The sequence below is a fragment of the Microtus oregoni genome, unplaced genomic scaffold (assembly GCF_018167655.1).
Source record: "Microtus oregoni isolate MIOR12 unplaced genomic scaffold, Mior012 000008F_ref0000371, whole genome shotgun sequence".
NCBI classification, from domain to species: Eukaryota; Metazoa; Chordata; class Mammalia; order Rodentia; family Cricetidae; genus Microtus; species Microtus oregoni.
Window position 1 is genome coordinate 54,143,574 of NW_024543067.1, and position 19,714 is coordinate 54,163,287.

The 19,714-nt window shown below is 35.4% G+C and overlaps 1 protein-coding gene across 1 annotated transcript; it reads left to right on the forward strand.

Annotated features, from left to right (window-relative positions):
* Positions 1 to 12,324: 12,324 nt before the first annotated feature.
* Positions 12,325 to 13,284, forward strand: LOC121451393 (olfactory receptor 145-like). The gene has a single exon (XM_041656846.1). It carries the CDS (start codon positions 12,334 to 12,336, stop codon positions 13,282 to 13,284), a length of 951 nt encoding a protein of 316 aa, XP_041512780.1. The 5' UTR covers positions 12,325 to 12,333.
* The last annotated feature ends 6,430 nt before the right edge of the window (positions 13,285 to 19,714 follow it).

Here is a 19,714-nt window from a genome sequence, read left to right on the forward strand (position 1 = left end):
ATCTATCTATAACTGTAAAACCATGGAGAGATTACCTGTTTGCTATATTTTAAGACGATATTTTTGGTGTAGGAGGTTCTTTTGTTATGTGTTGCTTTTATTGGCTAATATGTAAAGAAACTGTTTTGGGCCTGATAGGGCAGAATTTAGGTAGGTGGAGAAGACAGAACTGAATTCTGGAAAGAAGGGCAGAGTGAGAGACACCATGGATCTTTCTGCCTGAAATGGACGCTGGTTAAAATCTTGCCAGTAAGTCACAGTCACGTGGCGATACAGAGATTAATAGAAATAGGTTAAATTAAGATGTAAGAATTAGCCAATAAGAAACTAGAGCTAATGGGCAAATACCTGTCTTAATTAATACAGTATCTGTGTGGTTATTTTGGGTGTAAGTTAGCCAGGTGGCCTGGAAAACAGCGGGCCCTTTACTTGTAACGTATTTTTATACTTAATATATTTCCTTGTGATATATTATATTTATTATGTTCTGTTTAAAATATTTTCACATCAGTACATTAGTTTTCTCTCTTCTTACATTCATTGAAATTGGAAGTTATCTTATTTGCATTATTTTATATAGGCTTTGTTTTCTCACTGTGTGTAAAATTGATCATTTTATTTCATTCAGAATAGCACTAAGTAGCACTTCCACTTCGTTCTTTGTTATTATAGACATTATCACAGTACATATGTAGAAACTGAACAGTTTTCCCATTGACCAAAAAATAATAATAAGTTGTCTGTATGGCTATGTAAAGAACTGGTCATATTTGCCTTAGAAATGAAATATGGAAGCCTCTTTATGTCTCTGTGTTCTTTTCTTTTGATTCTCTACTGGAGAAGAATGTATTACCCTCTATTGACAGTATTTAATAGGTATTGATACTTCCACATTGACCATTGTCTATGATTTATATTGCAGGTGTACTTAAAGTACGTAGAATACTGTTCTAACCACATGTCTGATTTTTACTTTGTAAATATAAACAAGCACTTTTTTGCTAAAATATACTATTACAAACATAATATTGAAGCTCTGGAGATTAATAGTTTACCTAATTGCATAGAATTATTAAAGAAAGTTCATGAACCTTTGGACTTTTTATTTCAAGCCTACCATCTTTTTAAATATACCTTCCACCTAAAATAAAATACGATGCCTCATTTAATCTGTGCTTGTTTTCTTTGCTGATGATCTATAAATTCTCCTAGGCATTTTTTTTTGTGGCAATAATATTTATTAAGTCAAACCGTTGGCTCTTTCTTTTTTAAAAACAAATGATACATGTTTGCTGGTGAAGTTAAAGATGATTGATTTTATCAGGGTGCTGAGTACAAAGTGTATTAAGATAAGGTCAAAGATACAAACACAAAAAATATGAAATTTTTGTGTAAAATGTTAAGTAAGATTAAATAGCAAGTTGGTCAGATTGTGTCTGGATTTTTAGATGGAGTTTTATATCTGATTATTTTAAGACTTACTTAAAAAGTTTTGTTTTATCATTTTCTGTGATGAATGAAGGTGTGAAACTAATCTTTGCTGTCAATTTGACACATTTGAGAAGAACCATCACCTAAAGAGACATTTAAGACTGACTGACCTTTAGGCAAATCTTTGTGAGTGTTCTTGATTGTTCCTTGATGGGGGTGGGCCCAAATCCACTGTATGCATTACTACCCTTGTGCAGGTTCTGGGAAGTATTAGAAGGTGACTGAATGTGAGCCTAAAGAAGACAAGTACTGAGCATCCCTCCACAGCCTTTGCTATAAGGTCCCTGCCTTGAGTTCCTGCTTTGATTTCCTTAAGTCATATATTAAGGTCCCAAGAATTCTAAGATGAAATAAACCCTCCCACTGCAAGCTGGTGTTGTTCTTGGTCTTTTATCACAGCAGAAGAAAGCAAAATAGCATAAACTAATAAGATTTTTAGAGAATTATTGAAAATGTAAATATTTTTGTGCAATCTTTTTATGCAACAGCATTAGTAGACAAAATACATTGCAATAGAAATGTGATTTAGTGAAATTGAACCTAGGGGAAAAAATGGAAACACTTACTACTAGAGAAATATCTAGAAATACAATGAATATACGAGTTCCCTGGTATTGACATTGACTTATGTTATTTAATACTAAAGAAAGCTTAAGTCTGAAGTGAATTAAGTAGTAGTGGGAGCCTAGGCAGTTTGGATGCTCACCTTACTAGACCTGGATGGAGGTGGGTGGTCCTTGGACTTGCCACAGGGCGGGGAACCCTGATTGCTCTTTGGGCTGACAAGGGAGGGGGACTTGATTGGGGGAGGGGGAGGGAAATGGGAGGTCGTGGCAGGGAAGAGACAGAAATCTTTAATAAATAAAGAAAGAAAGAAATAAAGAACTAGATAAAACTAAATTAACTCTGCATTTCTTGTTTTTTCAACATTCTCATATAGAATTGACTTTAAAATCCTACTTGAAAAGTAAAGCAAATTTGAAAGTATGTATATGGAATAACTTATTTTATATTGTAGAACAGTTCTTCTGGGAGAATGTTTAGAGTTAATGAAGGAACATTAGAGGGACATAGTAAGACCAGGAAAGTGAGAGCATTACCCTAAGAAAGAATCTTCTTTCTCTCAGGAGACATCACAAGGGGAATTTGCATATGGAGATCTCATAGCTAGCACCCCAGTTACAGTTCATTTTCCTAACAAGGAAATGATAGGAAATGACTGAGATAAAATTTTTTTCATCTGTGGAATGTCACAGTTTAAATACTTTCCAGAATAATTATAATAATTTCCTACTAAGTTTAGTGTTTTCTGCTTTACATTAAGAATTCCACAAGAAACAATAAAGTATGTATATAAAAATTGAATATGGAGGGTATACTATCTCAGTTACTTCTATTTGCATCATGGTTAAATGCCAGACTTCGGCTCAACACAACTCAATTCCCATTGGAAGTTGAGGTTGTCCTCTGTAGAAGATGTAAAATTTAAGGAAAGTCCTTATTTTTCTTTTTTTAAGATACAACAGATATTGCTCAAATTGTGTTTTGAATAAGGATGTATTGAAATAAGAAAATACTATATGTAATATTTAAAACACTTTGCAATTCCTTCAGGGGTGTGTCCACTCCTAAAAGTTTGCATTACAACTCAAAGCTAAAGAAAGTGAATTTCACTACATCACTTATCAGTCATTGGAATGCAGTTAAGTCTGATACATCTTCAGAAAGAACCATTTTCTTGCATAACTTACTTCCATACTTTATTGTTTCTTGTGGAATTTAATTTAATAGCAAAAACATACTTTGCAAAATTTAAGAGAAGCAAAACTGGAGAGATTGAAATTAATTAATTAATTTATTATTTTAATCTGTTTATACACTTGGAGTTTTCTAAAATTGTAATAGACCTGCTATTTCCAAACATGTTGGAAAAATGGATAATTCTTTGTTGTTTGTGTGTTAAGGAAAGTATAGATACTGTGAGAGAAAATATAATTACATTGATAGTGTTACAGCTGAGAGCTACAGTGGTAATGGCAAGTTCTGATTTGTCTTTATTCTGAAAAAATGATATTTACACTTTAATGGGGAACATAATAAATTTAGACTATAGCAAAAATATTATTACTTACAGGTGGGATAAATTACATAACTATATTTTAAATGTAATTAATTAAGCATTCGCAGAGCAAGCTGCTGCTGGTCTGGGTTGATACTGCAAGAACATGACCAGTTGCACCCTGCTGGAAATCTGGGCAGTCAGATGTAAAACAACTGTGAGGTCTTCTTTAAGACTTAACTTTCATTACTGAGTTACCTACATGGTGAGCTTACCAACATTCTGAAGGATTCTCTTTGTTACCATGTGTGTCTTGTAGTCCCCACCATGAAAAGCAAATAATTATTTGACACACACACATTCACACACACACACACACACACACACACACACACACTTGTAATGATATATATGGATGAATGTATTCACATTATATATACATATATACATGTGTACATATATAAAATGTGTTTGACAGACTTAATAAAAATTTCATTTAAAATTTGTAGGTTACTAATACTCCTGACAAAGAAATTAATAAAGAAAAAGAGGGCATGAATTTGAGAGTAAAAATGGTGGTACATGGGAAGGTTTGGAGGGATGAAAGAAAATGTAGAAATAATATAATTATATCATAATCTCAAAAATATTATAAAAAATAACACATAAATTGATTCATGTATGCTATTTATTTCTCCTTTCTTTAGCCTTTGTTAAGAACATTTTACTTCTGTTTATATTTAACCTAGAAAATATATGTAAATATTCATGTGCATATATATACATTTGTACATATTTAGACACATATATAGACACAAACACAGGAATACATACTTAAAACCTTATGCTTATATGAAATGGATATGTAACTTCAACCATATGTCTGTCATAGGGACTTACTTTTCTGTCTTAGCTCACTAAGATGAAGAAGACACTTCTCGTATTTAACCTTGGGTTCCATAGAAACCACATGCTCACTACAAGAATAAATATATATTGACTCAATTGATCACTCTCTCTGCATACATATTTCTATAAAAAAAACAAAAGTGTACACCATTTCAGAATTTTTAGAACATAAATAACTTTGAGATTCTACCAATATGCTATATACACCCACCAAAAACTATGTACAACATGTAGCAACATGTAAGTTAATTTGATGTTGCAATGCGGAGCGGCGGGCTGTGTCCCGCCACCCGGCTAGCTTTACCCGAAATAATTACACGGAAACTGTATTCTTTTAAACACTGCCTGACCCATTAGTTTCAGTTTCTTATTGGCTAGCTTTTACATATTGATCTAACCCATTTCTATTAATCTGTGTAGCCCACGAGCTGGCTTACCAGGAATGATCTTAACCTGCGTCTGTCTGGAGTGGGAGAATCATGGCGACTCCTTGACTCAGCTTCTTTCTCCCAGCATTCTGTTCTGTTTACTCCACCCACCTAAGGGTTGGCCTATCAAATGGGTCTAGGCAGTTTCTTTATTAATAAGAAATCACTCCCACATCATTTCCCCTTTTTCTGTTTAAACAAAAAAGAAAGGCTTTAACTTTAACATAGTAAAATTACATATAGCAAAACAGTTATCAAGCAAGAATTACAGTTACAATATTTATATCTATTTTATCTTTTATCATAACTAAGGAAAACTATAACTATCTATTCATTCTTCAACTCCATAAAAGACTCCAGAAGGATATAATACTACCTAAGTAAACAAGAAATAAGAAAACTCTAGAAATGACAGAGACATCTTGCTGCCTGGACAGTCACCCAAAGTTCTTTTGTATGGTTGGGGCATCCATCTTCAGCCTTCAGGCCCATAGTATCCAGCAGACATTTCCATGAAGCAGGAAATTTCAAAGACAGTTCAGTCACTATCTGCTGTGTCCTGCAGAATGTCTCGCAGATTCTTTCATGAGTCATGAACCCCAAAAGACCGTCTCACCTTTAGGCAAGTTCAGCAGTCCTCTCTCTGCGGGTTCTCTGTGTCCATTTTATGCAACAGTCCAGGCAAGAGCAGTTTCTTGCCCAAATGGCTATCCAACTCCATAAGGATCCTCTTCGATGCCCATCTTCCTCTCGAAGTAGATTGGTGCCACCAGGAGCAGATATGTCTCATTGTCATGAAAAGTCCTAAGTTATTAAAACATTAAATGCCATATTCTGCAGTCTTTGAAAGATATGAAGAATGTCTATCTAACTGAAATGTATCTCTATATATCTAGAAAATCTAACTAACATGACTACAAGCTTTACTATTATTGATGATTAACCATTAACCTATATTTCTTAATTATACATTACATTTTTAAATGAACTACACAATCATAATACCTTAATCAAGATCAGAAATACATATACATATAACAAAATTGACTGTAAAATCCACACCAATGCAAATTACTCATACCTATATCATTTCCCCCTTTAAATGTAAAAGAACATTTACAAACAATATTTTGGGAACATGGGCGCAGTTTTTTCTCTCCAAACTGCTTCCTGCTGAATGGGGGCGCTGTTAATCAGATCATTTAGGGTGTAACCTGTGTGCCAGGTTTATCTCAGTTGCCAGTTGAGTGAAGTAATTTTTTGAGGGTGTTTACAGGAACTTTTCGGGAGGTCGTGGTCTATCATACCATATCAGGATAGATGCAATCCATAGGGTCTGGTCCTCTGTGAAAACAAAAGAAGACCCTTTCCAAAGCATCATATCCTTAGACCCAAATTCTGAAGTCATACCCTCATGATATCCGTTTTGGTTCCAGTTGGCAGCCCATAGAATGAAATGTCTCTTTGTACTTAGCTCCTTTATAGTCAAAAATTTTAAAGAAAACACAATGTACATAATCCAGACTCTCTGTGAATTTTCCATTTTTACATGGCTTATTTTTCTTTATTTCTTTTAATCTCTTAACTATCTGTATTCTGTCTCTTTAAAGACTTTACCTTTTTTTTTAAACCATTAACTTTATTTTCTATAATCTTTTTCTTCTCTCTCTCAAGCCTATGTACATTCATCCAACAGTGTGGTCTTTTATGTCTGAATCTGTTTTATTGTGAATCTGTAACATTTTTTTACTATCCAGGAGCATTTCTTAAAATGTTAAGCACTTCTTAAAAACTTAAGTTGTGCCATGTACAGGTAATACGGTACCACCTGTGTCCTGCCCAGTCTAAACCTTAACTGTGCTGTTATTATGGTAATTACGGTAGTTCCTGCCAACCAGCACAGTTCAGCAAGGAGCAGCCACTCCTGCCTCAGATCCATTTGGTGCCCCTGAGCTGTGCACAGTTCCAGGCACACAGCAAGTCCTCATTGGAGCCGCACTCAGCAGTTTAATTTTGAGACTGAGCATGCAGCACAGAAACTCTTTTTATCCAAGTTACAACCAAATCTGACACGCAGAGCACTGCGCAGTCTGAAAACACGTCTCTTCCACCATGCTCTTCCGCCTGCCAAAGCCTGATTCTGCCATCTGCCCAGGTGCAGGCGGGGAGTGCTGAGAGCACTCTCCTTCTGATCCCAAGCGGGAACACAAACATCCAGTCCCATAAAATCCATTGAAATGGTTTAAAGCCAGAGTTTGCACTGGCGGCACAGTCCCAAGAAGCCGCACTTTAAAATGACGCAGCTTTTTTTTCTGCTGCTGTTGCCGAATCAGGAAATCTCTCTACAGCACGCCACCAACAAACAGCAAAAATCTGTGTTAAAGTCTCTCTCCCTTATTTTTAAGCCTTCTCAGGTTTTTAAGTGGATTTAGCCCCACGTTGGGCGCCACCCGGCTAGCTTTACCCGAAATAATTACACGGAAACTGTATTCTTTTAAACACTGCCTGACCCATTAGTTTCAGTTTCTTATTGGCTAGCTTTTACATATTGATCTAACCCATTTCTATTAATCTGTGTAGCCCACGAGCTGGCTTACCAGGAATGATCTTAACCTGCGTCTGTCTGGAGTGGGAGAATCATGGCGACTCCTTGACTCAGCTTCTTTCTCCCAGCATTCTGTTCTGTTTACTCCACCCACCTAAGGGTTGGCCTATCAAATGGGTCTAGGCAGTTTCTTTATTAATAAGAAATCACTCCCACATCAATTTGAGTTTTGGCATGTAGGATATTTACATTCCATATTATATAACTTCAAATGATGTAGTTTAAAATTAACCCCAAACTAATTATGTAAACATGTTATTGAGATCATCATGGAGTTTTTCCATCAGTTCACAGATTCATTTTTTTGTCACTGTCACTAGTATGCTTCATCATTAATTTACATGAGCCCTCGATAAGGGATGGGACTTATGTATTGTGCCTTTTGTAGAAAACATGCATTCTGAACTCAGAAATCATAGTAAATATAGGCAGCTGAGCATATATCTCCAAGTGAGTTGGAGACTAGTGAATCATCAATATTACAAACAATTTTGCTGAATAGTAGAGTCACTACTGTTCAAGATAAGTGTGGAGATATATGATAATGGTATGATAAAACACAGAAAAGGTGGTTTGCAGTTTTCCTCACAGTGTCTTATGTATTGGTCTTTCTTTTTCTCAAAAACCAATTGGAAACTCATGAGAGGAATTTCCTCCTTCATAATATGCTGGCTCTCATACTTGGAGATGTTTACAATTAGCTTGATGTCACAATTATATTAAAAGTGGTAGAATCAACTGAGAAGACAGTTTCAAGTAAAGATAGTCTATATCAAGTTGGCCTGTGGGCATAACTAGAGCTCAGCTTGACTATACTAATTGATGTGTGTGCTACTTTGGGCAGCACACACAATTCCTTAGGTTTGGGTCCAGGACTATGGAAGAGTGAACAAAATGAGATGACTATAGAGGTATATGCATCCAGTATTTCTCTGCTCTTATCTGTGATAATGACTACCTGCCTCTAGTTCCTGCTTTGACTTATCCACAATGATAACCATTGGTATCTTAAATTTGCTTTTCTTAGTATGCTTTTTCAAAGAAACAGAGAATACATAAGAACAAAATGGCATAGTGACTTGGATAGAGCATAAGCTATAGAGAACAAATTTTATGTGAGTGGAGACTGCCATTCAGCTCAGTGTCTCAGAGTATTATTTGACATTCAGAATCAAGGAGTGCAGACATTACAAGCTTCTTGACAAATAAGTCAATTTGTGATGGTTTCCAAAGTTTTGGCATAATTCATAAAATCAGAGTAAAATCTGATGTTGTATCCACAGTCTCATGGCTTTTGAGAACTCAAACAATGACCTAGGATAGAGGATAAAAACTTTTAATGCTCCCCAACTTCAGAGAATCACTAGCAATGAGTACAAAAGCTTCAGCCTTCACCTTGACCTAGGAAAGCATCTAAGATGAGATCTTAAGTTTCAGTGCAGTCATCAGAAAGTGATTGGCAGTGTGGACCAAACTCTTGATATATTTGCTGATATTCAAATCTTGTGTTTTAATATATTTACCCACCCTTATTATTTGAAAAGCTAATAAATTTTGTTACTAATAAAGTAAAAGTACTTATGAAAGAAGCATGAGAAATGAGTTCAAGACCCCTGCCCTCACATAAAAAGCCAGCTGTGGCTGTGTGCATATCTCCAAGATTTGGAGAGTCAGGCACCAGTCTAGCTCCATGATTAATATTCGATCTTGTCTTAAAGAATAAGAAGAATAGTGATAGAAATGGTTTTTCTGTGGCCTTCATGCATACATACAGGCACACAAACCAAACATATAACATGACATACCCACTTATATCTATACACACAAAATTTAAGAAGTAAAAAGGATGAGGTACATGTAATTACACCATTAATTGATTTAATCTTTCTCATTTTATCACCCTGCCACTTTGTGTTCCTCATTTATCCCCAGGCTCCATTTGTAATGGAAAATATTTACATAACTGTGGTATAAACTAAATATATAAAAGAAAAAATTGATAGAAGTTTTCCAAACTTCTTTACTGTTTGATAAAAACAGACGTTTCATATGACATTGTCCTACAGACCATAAATTATGTATTCTTTTGCAGAAAAAGTTTGACAATACTTACTATACTGTGGGAACTATACTTTATTCAACTTTAAATAATTTTCCTTTTCCAATTTGTAGGGGGGATTACAATTTTGATCATGGGTCTGACTGTGCAACACAGTTCATCATGAAAGCAAGCGTCTGGATAAGACAAGATGGAATGAAATTCATAGTTGTTTCCTGGTGATCTCAAAAGATTCAGTATATAATAACATGCTTCTTTACCAATATTTAAATGATTCATAATATATTCTAATAAATGAATTTACATATAGAGACAATATGAATATCTACATGAAACCCATGAACAATATTTAGATAATGTGAGAATATTTTATTAGAGCATAAAACAGAGACTCAAAGACCACAAGATATGTGATATCTGACTTATTTACTATGAACAAATATAAATAAAAGGAACAAGATAGAATGACATTGCACTGGTTATTTTTTTGCAACAGGAAAGATGTAGCAACAATAGTTCCACAGTAATCTCATCTGTAATCTATTACTAATACAACATCATGAATGATACCTGACAAGTTGTAGTTTGAACATTTCCAGAATTTCTATGTCCAGTATTCTTAGCAGAACCAACTTTATATTTATGTGTAGGTTTAAATATATTTTGAAATTAGAGTATTTTAAACTCATCATGGCATTATCTGGCCATAGCATTTTATATACCCAAAAGCTCATTTATATGTGAAATTTCACTATTTCTCTTGTGCAGGGAAATATTTCATCCAACATTTTGACACAATAATCCAAGAAATTCCACAGTGTGTTTATCCTCCATAAGTTAACAAGAAAAGCCCTAGGTCACAAATCATAAAGTAACTTTTCCAAATTATTATATTAGTGAGGAGATATAGGCTGTAAATTCAAACACAGAACCGTGCAAGAATGAGACTGTTGCTTTTCTTCATCTAAAGGGATAATAATACAGTAAATTAACACTCATGTAAAAAATATGAAATTATACAACATATAAATAGTGATTTTGGAGCCTGGAAAGTAGCTTGGTGGTAAAGCACTTGTCTAATATGTACAAGTTCCTAGGATACATCTAAGAGTACAAACAAAGGTAATTGGATTATTTAAAAAAATGATTAAGGGAGATAATGCATTAAGTGTGTTACTATATTTATTTGAGTTTTTTAAAAAGTAATAAATCTTAGGAAATAGATTTTTAATATTAGAAATAAAGCACAAACAGAGATAAAGAAACATGCAATAAATTTCTTTATGATAAGAAATTTTTGGAAGATGGGATTTTAATATTGGCTCAAGCATGAAAGAAGTAAAATCCCCATAGAGATGTTCAAGTCTGGTTAAAATATTCAATCTCTAAGGAGATAAAGGTGTGCCATGGTCTAGCATATAAATGTATTCACCTCATTTTCTGCTTTTTTGATGTACTCATTGAGAAGATACTGATAAACTTTTACCTTGATTATTTCAAGTGGAAAATGAAATGATGCCCATGTGAGTTTTCTGGAGTCTCACCAAATGACATGTGTGAAAAACTGAGCACTAGTAATTTTTCTTCTGACATTTCCATAACTAGATAGCAGTTTTATGAATTATGAACAATGGATCAGAAGGAATTCTGGAATATAATTAATTTTTATTTTTACATCATCCTTTTAAAAATCAAAGGAACTAAAGGCTCAGAGCCTAATATTACCCTTCTAGGACAACTGATGAATAACAATGATTAAGTTTTATCTCTTTAATAGGGTAAGTATTAAAATCTATTCTGGGTATTATTTTCTTTTTATTTAAGATATTGGTTATCATTAATGTGCAAAAATGAAATATATGGAAGTAAATATTTTACATTTAACTTTTATCCTGTAGCAAGCACTATAACATCCTTAACTGTTGTAATCATGCTGAATTCAGAATCTGAGAATCTGTTTATAATTTGCAATGAAATTTCCTTTCCATTTAGCCCATGTGTCTGACTTTTACTTCACGGGGCCATTAGTCATAATCCTATTCCATTTCTGTTTCAAAAACTCTTCTAGATTATACATATATAATGGAAGATTATGGAGGATTTTTGTCAACTGTGATAAAAATTAGGTTTACATATGGTTTAAGGTTGAGAAGAATCATAGGATCCCCTTTTTCAAACTGTGTTCAATCTTAAGATACAAGTACAGTTCCTGGAGAGATGATCAGGATGTCCAGAGACAGGGTAGTCACTCAATTTTTGGTGTCTTAGTGATATACATCTCCACGGATATATCTCATATTCCTCCACATTCATGAGGTTTACTGAGACACTGGCAGTAACTTAAACTCTAGTTCTTTCAAGTTTTTATTGGAACAGATTTCTTGACATTAACATCACACAGTTCAAACTGTGGTCAGCACCAAGTTTTTAAAATTTCTTCCATTATTAACAGCAACCTCGGGGATTAAAGGCAAGATGGTAAATGGAATTCTATCCTGGTGTATTCCATTTCACCCTTCTCTCCTACTAGTTACTTAATCATATTAGCACAAAAGATATACAGGCTCAGCAATGTACAGAGTTATAAATATTTTCAGCTTTATTTAACTAGATTCTAACACGGTAACTGATTGTCATTTCACTTCATGATGGTGTGAGGTGGTTTCACTGATATCAGCTTGTTCTTTGCAGATACCCCCTACTTGTATCTCAACTTTGTAAGAAAAAATTTTATTGGAAGACCTGTGCAATTCTTCTATGTCTACAGATTCTTGAACAAAGAATGGCTCTGGTAAATGGTTCTTCAGTAGCTGAATTCATTCTCTTGGGGTTAACAGACCAGCCGGACCTCCAAATGCCCCTTTTCTTAATTTTTCTAATAACATATATGATAACTGCATTTGGAAATTTGGCTTTGATCATTTTAATTGTGTTAAATCCTTACCTTCACAAACCCATGTACTTTTTCCTCTTTAACTTGTCCTTCATAGATCTCTGTTATTCATCTTTGATCACACCCAAAATGCTAATGAACTTTATACTAGAGAAGAACATTATCTCTTACATGGGATGCATGACCCAATTCTACTTCTTTGGCTTCTTTGCCATTTCTGAATGTTATGTGCTGACAGCAATGGCCTATGATCGCTATGTGGCTATTTGCAATCCACTCTTGTATAGTGCTGTCATGTCTCCAAAGACATGTTCTTATCTAATGCTTGGTTCATACTTCATGGGACTTTCTGGTGCCATGATCCACACTGGTTGTGTCCTGAGACTAACCTTCTGTGATGCAAACACCATCAATCACTATTTCTGTGATCTTCTCCCTTTACTGCAGCTGTCCTGTACCAGTACTTATGCCAATGAGATAGAGCTATTCATTGTGACAGGAAAAGACATCATTGTGCCCACAGTCATCATCTTTACCTCTTATGGCTTCATCCTCTCCTCCATCCTCAAAATAAGATCCACTGAAGGCAGGTCTAAAGCCTTCAGCACTTGCAGTTCCCATATAATTGCTGTTTCTATGTTCTTTGGATCAAGTGCATTTATGTATCTCAAACCTTCTTCAGCTGTATCTATGGGTGAGGCAAAGTTCTCTTCCATATTTTACAGCATTGTGGTTCCTATGATGAACCCTTTAATCTACAGCTTGAGGAACAAAGATGTCAAAGTTGCCTTGAAAAAAACCCTAAACAGAATGTTTAGTCACAATCTACTGTTTTTTTAAACACAACACAGACAGGTTTTCAAAGGGTTTTTTTTTTTTTGTGACAGCTTTATTTCATTGTGATTTCTTAATATGGGGCGTAAAATTGGATAATGATATTGACTTGTTTGTAACTATTTTACAATAGGCTGTTTCTTTTTAGCATATACATTTTATCCTAATCATTATACCTCCTTAAGAATAACATTTGATATATTTTAATTTGTTAATTATAATTATAGATATTCAACAAAATTATGTTATAAGTATACTTTATTGCCATTGTATATTTGTGATATTTATACTTCATTGCAAGACTGATCATATTTGCTACTTGAAATAGTTACTTAATGTCACACTCTGCCTGCTTTCTTGTCTTTGTTTGTCTACTGGGTGAGAAAATATCCCTTTTAGATTTCTATGTTGAATATATGGACCTTTCCATACTGACTTTTGAAACACTTGCACTGCATATGAAAATACTATGTAATAAACATTAACCTGTGAGATATGTAACATTAATTTAGAAATATAAACCTACACATTTAAATTTTAAAAAATATCTTCAGCATGTGATGGACTACTGAAGCTCAGGTAAGTCAAAAATTTACAAAATCATACAAGGATCCTTAATCAATCTTCCAGTCCTTGATTTTATGCCTCCCCCTTTACCCTATATTTTTAGTTTTATTACACTGAAATAAAACATAAGGTAACATGTCTTCCTGGGGTTTTCTTTTGAGTGTTGCTATAAAATCTCTTTATTGATTGTGGTTTTGTTACATTATTATTTCCTTATGAAACAAGCTGAATACTTGTTTTTGTGGGAAAAGAAGATGCCCACTGTGTTAGTGGATGATTGACTTAAGTCAGAATCTTAGTTAACATACAAAAGAGTTCCAACCAAAATGATTCAGGTGCCTTTTAACTGAGCAAGCAGGTTTTTTTTTGGCAGAGAATAGATTGTACAAAGTTGATATACTATGAAAAAAAAACTCTATCAGGATAGACAGTAATTTAGGGGAACAAAAGTACTGAAAACAACTTGTAAGAGCTAAATCCCAAACTAAGAAAAAGTCTAGTAACTATCCTCAAAATTTTCTATTTTGTAGGTTTTTTATTAACTAGAAATTTTTGAATGTATTTATAACTTCTGCTGCTCCACACAATAAATGTAAAAAGTGCCTTATGTCATGTTTCTTGATTTTGATACCTTTACAAGTCTTCAGTTGAGCAGTGGATTCTTGGACACCATATCCGCTTTAATTGCATGCCACGTGTATTGTCCGCTTTAATTGCATGCCACGTGTATTGCAACAATAAGATCAGGTCATTCAGGCACAGCAGGCAGTTGTTCCACTCTTTTTGGAACATATGCTCCCCTACTTTATGTCCAATAACATTGCCTATGGTAGATCCAGACATTAAGAGAGTATTCCATGGCTGGTTGTGCTCTTTCTACTTTCTTTTTTGTATGTGTGGGTCAAAAGGAAAATAACTAGGACCCATTTTGATCATGAATCTATAAGGTAAATGCAGAGGCTGCTTCCAACAGAATCATAAAGGAGACAGGAGACGTAGGTAAAGCCACATTCACAGAGAACAGAGAAGGCTCTGAGGTGCTAGTGGTACTCAATTCATAGAAATTCATGGTGTCTCTAAAATAATTGCTCTACACACATGGAGGTATACATTATTAATATCTACATTTTTAAGGGTGACTAAAAGACTGCAATAAGGTACCGAATTTGGTCAGTACTCTCTATCAAGCAAACGATATAATAATTTCTAACCAAAGACACAAAATAACATTTAAGAATTTTGGAATGTTTTCCAAGTATAAATGTCTCATCTAGGTAATGACCCATTCAGGAAAAAAAATAGCCAATCTAGATCAAAACAGGGAATGAAATATTTTTTTTATTGAAAGAAAAAAAATTCCCGCCTCCTCCCAGCCTCCCATTTCCCTCCCCCTCCTCTCACTCATCTCCTCCTCCCCACACTCCTCTCCCCCACCCTCTCCAGTCCGAAGAGCAGTCAGAGTTCCCTGCACTGTGGAAAGTCCAAGGTCCTCCCCACTCCATCCAGGTCTAGGAAGGTGAACATCCATACTGACTAGGCTCCCACAAAGCCAGAACGTGAATTAGGATCAAAACCCAGTGCAATTTTCTTTGGCTTCTCATCAGAATTCATTGTCCACCATGTTCAAAGAATCCGGTTTTATCCCATGCTTTTTCAGTCACAGTCTAGCTGGCCTTGGTGAGCTCCCAATAGATCAGCCCCACTGTCTCAGTGGGTGGGTGCACCCTTCATGGTCCTGACTTCCTTGCTCATGTTCTCCCTCCTTCTGCTCTTCATTGGGACCTTGGAAGCTCAGTCCGATGCTCCAGTGTGCGTCTCTGTCTCTAAATCCATCCATCGCCAGATGAAGGTTCCATGGTGATATGCAAGATATTCATCAGTATGGCTATAGGATAGGGTCCTTTCAGGTACCCTATCCTCAGCTGCCCAAGGAGCTAACTGGGGACATCGCCCTGGGAAACTGGGAGCCCAACTAGGTTCAAGTCTCTTGACAACCCTACGATGGCTCCCTTAATTAAGTTATGTGATTCCTTGCTCCTCTATCCAAACTTCCTTTCTCCCAATCATCCCATTTCCCCAAGTTCTCCTCTTTCTCCCCTTCTTACATTTCTCTCCCCATCTCCCCTTACCCCTGTCCCACCCAATCCCAAGTTCCCAATTTTTTTGGCCAGCAATCTTGTCTACTTCCCATACCCAGGATAACAACTATATGTTTTTCTTTGGGTTCACCTTCTTATTTAGCTTCATTAGGATCACAGATTATAGACTCAATGACCATTATGTGTGGCTAGAAACCAATAATGAGTGAGTACATCCCGTGTTCCTCTTTTTGGGTCTGGGATACCTCACTCAGGATAGTGTTTTCTTTTTACATCCATTTGCATGCAAAATTCGAGAAGTCGTTTTTTTTACCACTGGGTAGTACTCTAATGTGTATATATTCCACACTTTCTTCCATTCTTCTATTGAAGGGCATCTAGGTTGTTACCAGGTTCTGGCAGTAACAAATAATGCTGCTATGAACATAGTTGAACAAATGCTTTAGTCATAAGATAGGATATCTCTTGGGTATATTCTCAAGAGTGGTATTGCTGGGACCAGGGGTAGGTTGATCGCGAATTTCCGGAGAAACCGAAACACTGCTTTCCAAAGTGGTTGCACAAGATTTCATTCCCACCAGCAATGGATGAGGGTACCCCTTCCTCCAAAACCTCTCCAGCAAAGGCTATCATTGGTGTTTATGATTTTAGCCATTCTGACAGGTGTAAGATGATATCTCAAAGTTGCTTTGATTTGCATTTCCCTGATTGCTAAAGAGGTAGAGCATGATCTTAAGTGTCTTTTGGCCATTTGAACTTCTTCTGTTGAGAATTCTCTGTTCAGTTCCGTGCCCCATTTCTTAATTGGGTTAATTAGCATTTTAAAGTCTAGTTTCTTGAGTTCTTTATATATTTTGAAGATCAGAACTTGGTTGAAGGGTTGGTGACGATCTCCTCCCCGTCAGTAGGTTGCCTTTTTGTCTTAGTGACAGTGTCCTTAGCTTTACAGAAGTTTCTCAGTTTCAGGAGGTTCCATTTATTCAATATTTCCCTTAATGTCTGTGCTGCTGGGGTTATACATAGGAAGCGATCTTCTGTGCCCATCTGTTGTAGGGTACTTTCCACTTTCTCTTCTATCATGTTCAGTGTGTTCAGATTAATATTGAGGTCTTTGATCCATTTTGACTTGACTTTTGTGCATGGTGATAGATATGGGTCTATATTCATTCTTCTACAGAAAGACATCCAGTTGTGCCAACACCATTTGTTGAAGATGCTTTCTTTCTTCCATTGTATGCTTTTAGCTTCTTTATCAAAAATGAGGTGTTCATAGGTTTGTGGGTTAAAATACGGGTCTTCTATATGATTCCATTGGTCGACTTCTCTGTTTTTATGCCAATACCACACTGTTTTAATTACTGTAGCTCTGTAATAGAGTTTGAAGTCAGGGACGGTAATGCCTCCAGACAATCCTTTATTGTATAGGATTGTTTTGGCTATCCCGGGTTTTTTGTTTTTCCATATAAAGTTGATTATTGTCCTCTCAAGATCTGTGAAGAATTTTGATGGGACCTTCATGGGGATTGCATTGAATCCATAAATTGCCTTTTGTAGAATTGACATTTTTACTATGTTGATCCTCTCAATTCAAGAGCAAGGGAGATCCTTCCATTTTCTGGTATCCTCTTCAATTTCTTTCTTCAATGCCTTAAAGTTCTTTTCAAATAGATCTTTCACTTCCTTGGTTAGAGTTACCCCAAGATATTTTATGCTGTTTTTGGCTATCGTGAAAGGTGATGCTTCTCTGATTTCCCTCTCTGCTTCCATATCCTTTGTGTATAAGAGGGCGACTGATTTTTTGGAGTTTATCTTGTATCCTGCCACATTACTAAAGGTGTTTATCAGCTGTAAAAGTTCTTTGGTTGAGTTTTTGGGGTCGCTTATGTACACTGTCATATCATCTGCAAATAACGAAAGTTTAACTTCTTCCTTTCCAATTTCAATCCCCTTGTTGTCTTATTGCTATTGCTAAAACTTCAAGCACTATATTGAAGAGGAATGGCGAGAGTGAACAGCCTTGTTGTGTTCCTGATTTTAGTGGGATGGCTTTGAGTTTCTCTCTGTTTAATTTGATGTTAGCTGTCGGCTTGCTGTAAATAGCTGTTATTACCTTTATTTATGACCATTGTATCCCTAATCTCTTCAAGACTTTTATCATAAAGGGATGTTGAATTTTGTCAAATGCTTTTTCAGCATCTCATGAAATGATCATATTTTTTTTCTTTCAGTTTATTTATATGATGGATTACATTGATAGAGTTTCTTATGTTGAACCAGCCCTGCATCTCTAGGATGAAGCCTAATTGATCTTAATGGATAATTTTTCTAATGTGTTCTTGGATTCAGTTTGCCAGTATTTTGTTGAGGATTTTTGCACCGATGTTCATGAGTGAGATTGGCCTGTAATTCTCTTTCCTGGTTGAGTCTTTGTGTGGTTTTGGTATCACAGTAACTGTAGCTTCATAAAAGAATTTGGCAATGACTCTTCTGTTTCTATATTGTTAAATACATTAAGGAATATAGGTATTAGCTCTTCTTGGAAGTTCTGGTAGAGTTCTGCATTGAAACCATCTAGCCCTGGGCTTTTTTGGTAGGAAGATTTTTGATAACTGCTTCTAATTCTTCGTGACTAACATGTCTATTTAGATTGTTAACCTGTTCCTGGTTTAACTTTGGTATATGGTATTTATCTAAAAAAGTGTCCATTTCTTTTACATTTTCCAGTTTTGTGGCATACAGGCTTTTGTAGTAAGATCTAATGATTCTTTGAATTTCCTCTGTGTCTGTGGTTATGTCCCCCTTTTCATTTCTGATCTTATTAATTTGCATATTCTCTCTTTGCCATTTGATTAATTTGGATATGGGTTTATCAATCTTGTTGATTTTCTCCATGAACCAGCTTTTTGTTTCATTGATTCTTGGGATTGTTTTCTGTGTTTCTATTTTGTTGATTTCAGCCCTCAGTTTGATTATTTCCAGTCTTCTACTCCTCCTAGGTGAGTCTGCTTCTTTTTTTTTCTAGATCTTTCAGGTGGGCTGTTAAGTCTCCAATGTGAGCTTTCTCTGTTTTCTTTAAGTGGGCACTTAGTGCTATGAACTTTCCTCTTAGGACTACTTTCATAGTGTCCCATAAGTTTGAGTAGGTTGTTTCTTTATTTTCATTGAATTCACTGAAGACTTTAATTTCTTTCTTTATTTCTTCCTTGATCCAGGTATGGTTCAGTAGTTGACTGTTCAGTTTCCATGAGTTTGTAGGCTTTCTGGGGGTAGGATTGTTGTTGAATTCTAACTTTAATCCATGGTGATCTGATAAGACACAGGCGGTTATTAATTTTTTTGTAACTGTGGAAGTTTGCTTTGTTACCGAGTATGTGGTCAATTTTTGAGGATGTTCCATGAGCTGCAGAGAAGAAGGTATATTCTTTCCTATTTGGGTGGAATATTCTATAGATGTCTGTTAAGTCCATTTGATTCATTACCTCCATTAATTCTCTTATTTCTCTGTTAGGTTTCTGTCTGATTGACCTGTCCATTTTTGAGAGAGGAGTGTTGAAGTCTCCTACTATTAGTGTGTGAGGTTTGATGGCTGCCTTGAATTTTAGTAATGTTTCTTTTACGTACTTGGGTGCTTTTATATTAGGGGCATAGATATTCAGAATTGAGACTTCATCCTGATGAATTGTTCCTGTTATGAGTATAAAATGTCCCTCTCCATCTCTTCTGATTGATTTAAGTTTGAAGTCAACTTTGTTAGAAATTAATATGGCCAC

Bases quoted from the DNA above. Each gene is read 5' to 3' on its own strand.
- LOC121451393 (XM_041656846.1), top strand. From the start codon at position 12,334: ATGGCTCTGGTAAATGGTTCTTCAGTAGCTGAATTCATTCTCTTGGGG.